This window comes from Miniopterus schreibersii (assembly GCF_964146895.1).
Source record: "Miniopterus schreibersii genome assembly, chromosome: 4".
Taxonomy (NCBI): Eukaryota; Metazoa; Chordata; class Mammalia; order Chiroptera; family Miniopteridae; genus Miniopterus; species Miniopterus schreibersii.
Window position 1 is genome coordinate 14,120,772 of NC_138105.1, and position 6,000 is coordinate 14,126,771.

The window sequence follows — 6,000 nt, forward strand, 5'->3', positions numbered from 1 at the left end:
CACTCACATCTCTTTCTAACCTGATCTCACACTCAATAAGATATTTTTGAACTGAAAATCTGATCATGTCATCCCTTTGTCACCCTTTCCCACCACCCAAAACTTTCAATGGCCTCTCTTCACTTGGGATCAAACCCAAACCCCTCGCTTATTCTAGAAAGTGCTGTGTCCCTGGCTACTCTGGGCCCCTTCAGCCTCCTCTCTTACCCATCCCTCCTCATTCTCTCTACCCCAGACACAATGCCTCCCGGGCTACCCCTCAGGTGTTCTTGGCTTTTTCTTACCAGAGGCACCATCCCTGTGCCTAGAATGTTCTCCAGATTCCCTCCCACCTCTTCCTCAGCCCCTGAGATCTGCGTGGAGGCACCGCTTCCTCAGAGGGGCCTCCCTGACCTCCGTGAGGATAGAATTCCCAAGAAGGGACCCCTCAGGGCCCCCCCCACCCGCCCTCACAGTTGGAGTCTTGTATTTATTTGGTGAATGCCTGGTCTCACCGTGTTGGGTGTAACAGTAGTTCCATTGCTTCCCAGAACAGAACCCGGCATAATAGGTGCTCAGTAAATATTAAATGTTTGTGGAAAGGATATTGGAATTGGGGACCGAAGCCCCAGATGGTAAGAAGCGTCCTCCCTTTGCCTTCTCTAGGTAGCACTACTCAGAACGTGGCCTAGCAGCTAAGCATTGCCATCAGGAGCATTCCTGCCCGCTGAACGCTCATTAATTCTGTTCTCTGTCATACCGTATTACAACTTGTAGGAGCACATGTTATCAGAAGAGAGCCAGAAATGCTAACATACGGGTCCCACGGCAGCCCTGAATGCAAAAGCAACAACAGGCCTGATATGACAATTATCTCTCAACTCAGTTTGGACAGAGCCACGTTTCTTGTCTTTAATGCCATCAGCCAGGACAGAGCTGTACAGCAGGAAATTGCTGTGACAGGTTATATTTCACTTGCCTGTCCTTTAAACTCTGGTTTAAATTGCTACGTGTTTGCCCAATCCCTCCTGCAGTAAGTGCCCAGACAAGTTGATTCTGGAAAGGGGTCAAAGGACACCAAGGAGCCCCTCCTGACTGAGAGACACTTTGTTGTGTTATGTGGAGCGGGGAAGCACTGGGGACCTTGATGAAAGGGCCAGGCGAGGCTGAAAGCCGGGCCACGCTGCACCTCTGTAATAACTAGCAAAGTAAAGCAGAGGGACAATTGAATTGAGCCGCAGCGGAACACGGGAGGGGAAACTCAGGCCCCGGTTCAGTGGATTCGAGACCGTGTATCATCTGGGCTCCTGTATGCTTTATGTGATCTTGCCTTTGAAATAATAGTAACAAAAAAGAAATAATATTAATACTAGTTACTGTTTATGGAGGGCCCATGGTTGCCAGGCGCCGTGCCCGATGCTTTCCGTGCCATAGTCTGTGTCATGCTCACAAGGACTCTGCGGGGTAGATATTATTAGTCTCCTTCTATAGCTGGGGAAACCAAGGCCCAGAGAAGTCAAGGAACTTGCCAGAGGTCATGGGAGCCAGTAGTCAAACCCAGGTGCACCTGACCACCAATCTCATGATCATAACCGCTTTCCTAAGCAGCCTTCAAATTGGCGCTGATTACATCTTCAGGGCTAACCTTGGAGTCTGCAGTGAAAGCCAAGGCCCCTTTCCTTGCTCAAGGAGCTGTTATGGGGTGGTTCAGGAAGGGTTGTCAGTTCTAGAACCTACACTATGCTCTACAACTATGGTTTAAGTCCTCTTGCTAAATCTTTTCTGAGAATTTTTAAAAATAATAAGAATGGAAGACAGATACTTATATCCTGCCTGCCTTATAGAGAGTAGATGCTCACTCGGTAAATCCTTGATTTAATGAATCATTAAATAATTAAATGAACACGTCGAGGGTGAATGGCTGGAGAAGGGTGGTAACCCAGGGTAAGACTAGAAGCTCCAGTGACACATCAGATAAAATGTGATTGATGATTTGGTTTTGTTTTCCACAGCAGGCTCACCAAGGCCATTTTATTAATCTTTCACTGTACGACCTGGCATGCCATACAAACTAATTTTCAGATGGCACGTATAGCATTATGTTAGGGTTTTATTGTACTTTCTTTGACAATACTGATTTGTACCATTAAAATCTCACTGGGATCAACTGCAAAACATAAAAAATGTGGATTTGGCAGAAAAAGGGACTGTGGCAATTTGTTTTAAGAACATTTTGGGAAATGTATATATTTTGAATATTTTAAGGGAAAAAACAAATTTCTGCGTTGTTAATATATGAAAGTATGGCAACAATCAATAAAATATTAACAAAAGGGTGCATAGACGTGATTTAGGTTTTTGTCAGTTGGATAATCACTTCCATTCCCTAAATCTAGAATGAATAAAATTTAATACCTTCTTAGGCACTGTGCAGCACAACGGAGCTATTTTCAGATCTAATGCCTCCCTTTTCAGAGGTTATTTTTATTATTAGGTTGTAAAAGAAGCTGTTAGCTGGGTGGAGCCGCCCAGTGGACTCCGGCTGTGTTGGCGGTTCCTAGAATTTAAGAATGGAAAGGGTTCTCTAGGCAGCACTGTGTCGCTTGTTTACTAGTTTGGCAAATATGTGCACAGCAGATGTTCTCCTGGCACCGCACTGGGTGCCCAGGAAGCGATGGGGAAAGGCCCACCCGGGAGCGTCCTGTCGGGTCAGCAGGGGCTTTCAGGAGAGCATGAGGCCTGCCATGCTTGGGGCTGCGCAGGAGGGGCTCCTGCCCAGAGGTGTGGGTGGGCACGGCCTCCTGACACTTGAAAATAGGGGGAGTTGCCTGGGTTGGGAGGAGGGACAGGTTCCTGGAGACCAGATGGAGAGAGACTTAAGGACAAGAACCTGATAATGAGCCCTGATCGGTTTTGCTCAGTGGTTAGAGCATCGGCCCTTGGTGGCAGGATCGATCCCCGGCCCCAGTCGAGGTGCGAGCCAGAGGCAACCAATTGATGTTTCTCTTTCCTGCCCCCTTCCACTCTCTCTAAAAAAATCGATGGAAAAAAATATCTTCGGGTGAGGATATTTTATATATATAAATATGTATATATATATATTTTTTAAAAAGAGCCTGATAAAAGATGTAACTAAACATTTAAACCAGCTGAGGAGATTGTGTTTTAATCCGAAGTATATCTGGAAGGCAAGTGTTCATGAAAAGGTTTCTTGAGTGCTTTGTGGCAATTGTAGGCAGCTGAATGAGATTGGCATCAGTGGGAGAACAGCCCCCAAGACCGGAGGCAGGCGTGCACATGAATTCCTGCCAGAGCTGGTAGGTGTCTGACTAGGATTGTGGCTGTGGGATGGAAAGAACTGGATGGATTTGAAGGTGAATGGACAGGACCTGATGCTGGACTCACCTGGCATAGATCTGGTATCGTCCCTTATTTCTTAGAAGGTTATAGGCCTGTGTATTGTCTTTGCACAGGGGTGCAAAAATTGCCAGTTTTCTTGAGGTGTTTTAGGGGAAGAGCATGACAGTCGACAAGGGGGCATTTTCCGGAGGGTGGGAGTCAAAGACTGGAGCTTATTAGCAAGGCTTAGGCGTGAACTAACTCGTCCAGAGAACCCACAACATGCCAGGTAATATAGTATGTATTTTCATATACTCTCTCATCTAATACTCCAGCTACTCAGAGGTAAAGCATTATCACTCCCAGCTCACAGGTCAAGAAACGGAGATTTGGAGAGGTTAAGGGAACTATGCAGGGCGCACAATAGGTGTCAGGGGTAGGCCTCAGTCCCAGGCTAGGGACTCCGAGTGGAGCTCTTAATCCTGGGGCCTTATCACAGTTCTCAAAGAGAACAAAGATAAAGTATTGCGATAATTCAGAGCTAAGCTCCCAAGGATTGCAACATCGATTCATTCATCCACCTAGTTTCTCAGTCACACAAAACAATCTTTCTTGAGCATCTACTTTGGACAACTGCAGTGAGGGGCTGTGTCAACAGGAGCATAAACTCTGGTGCTCGACTGCCTCAGATCAAAACCTGCCTTACACCGTCTCCTGGGACGTTGTGGGAATTAGATGGGTTGATACATGAAAGAAAGCTCTTAGAACAACACCTGGCACCTAGTAGGCAGGCTGCAGATGTGCACTCTTAGAGTCTGGCAGCAGGAAAGCTAAGTCTCAGCCCTCATGGAATGTACAGAAATAACGGGTCAGGTGGTGACAAGGGCGATGAAGAGCGAGAGCCATGGTAGCAGGGGACGCTGTCTGAGAGATGTCCCCCGGGGAAACCCTCTTTGATAAACTTGCTGTGATTATTTCGCACCCCTGGCCAGTGCCCTCGCTGGCATTTGTGGGAGGCGTTTTCCTTATATTTCCCCCCGGCCTCTGCGGCAGCCCAGTGCTATTATGACCTGCATGTGATCATGGACTCGAACTGCTGCTGTAACTAAACCCTGACCCGTCTCTTGCAGGAGGGGGAGCTTCCAGATGACAACTGTTTTCACTGCCGAGGGTCGGGCAGTGCCACCTGCTCTCTGTGCCACGGCAGCAAGTTCTCGATGCTGGCCAACAGATTTAAGGAGTCCTATCGGGCCCTGCGGTGCCCTGCCTGCAACGAGAATGGCCTGCAGCCCTGCCAGATTTGCAATCAATAGCCCGTGGCTCTGAATGTCTGCTTTTATCACATCTTCTCTAAGGTTATTTCTAATAAACTGCCCCCACCCTCCCTCTCCCAGCAAGGGAGCCACAGTGGCTGTGATCACTTCCACCACTGGCAAAAACACACAAACCCTCAGTTACTTGATGACATTTCACAAGGCTGATCACATCTCCATGTGGGTCTAAGTGGCAGAGGCATTTCGAATTAGAGTCCGCTTTGAAACTGGTCCTCAAATTATCCTTCTAGGAACGTGTGCGTGGAACGTCCCTTGACTTAGCTCAGTTTTCTCCTTGCGCTAGGGAACAAATAAATGTACATTTCAGGCAGCAGGTTGAAGTCATTTTCTGGTTGGGAGTTATTTTGCAAATGTGGGCAGGGAGGTATGAATGAAAAAGGCAGGTTTCTGATGACCTGAATTCCTGTTGCTTAGAATGCATTTCAAATCGTCATTGGTCAAATTGAAATTTTAATTAAGCAGCAGAAGAAAGGGATGCCCGAAGCCCAGTGCACTAGCAGGCCACCAACAAACGAAAGAGCAGGTCCGGGCTCCGTGCTGAAGATAGGCCGGCTGAGGAGGCCTTTCTTTCCAAGTCCCAAGTCCCTCCTGTGTGATGGGCTCGGGTGGAACCCATGCAGGTGACAGCAGTGCTCCTTCTTAGGACAAGATGAGATGAGGCATGTCTGCGTGCCTCCAGGCTACTGAGCATGTAAGCCAAGTCAAAGCTCCTTATGATAAACTTGGTGCTTCACTACTTTCGAGTGATATGACTTCTTCCAGCCCCTGAATTATTACCAAATAAATAAATCTATTCTATGTGTAAGATATACGATCTCTTCATAAAAGACTGTGGATATTTTCTAGGTATCTCCTGCAAACCTAGAAAAGCAAAATTAGAAAAATGCTTTTGTTAATGAACGTTGTAGCTCTCGCGCCCAGTCCCCTTGAGAAGAACACTGTAAAATCTGTTACCTATTGAGATGCGTTGCTTTTCTACGATGATTATTTGGGTTCTCATAACTTAATTTTTTCAAGATTTGTTTGTTACCCTATGATATTCAGCTATTAAAATAACTCACCCGTGGAATACTTTTCAGGCAGTATAAATACTTCTAATAAAAAGATTAAAATATTCTCCGAAGCCGTGATGATTCCACTGCTCCTCGCTTAGCCGGAGCGATCGAGCCGCTGCCAACTTCCTTTGCTTCTGTACCCGTCTGTTTCCTGACTATGTCCCTGTTTTCTCACAGCTGTTGACTCTTATGTCTTTCCAGAATATCGGAGGCAGGAATGATGGCGAGAGACCTTTAAGTGTGTTTTTCTGCCTTGTGGTGGGAACATTCAACAACAGATACTGTTTGAGCCC

At 46.8% G+C, this 6,000-nt stretch overlaps 1 protein-coding gene across 1 annotated transcript in view; it reads left to right on the top strand.

The window, feature by feature from the left end:
- GRXCR2 (glutaredoxin and cysteine rich domain containing 2) overlaps window positions 1-5,769 on the top strand; it is a 46,660-nt gene extending 40,891 nt beyond the window's left edge. Inside the window, exon 4 of the mRNA XM_081136098.1 lies at window positions 4,449-5,769. Within this exon, the coding sequence (XP_080992224.1) occupies window positions 4,449-4,631 (183 nt within the window). The 3' untranslated portion in view covers window positions 4,632-5,769. The remainder of the gene's footprint in view (window positions 1-4,448) is intronic.
- The last annotated feature ends 231 nt before the right edge of the window (window positions 5,770-6,000 follow it).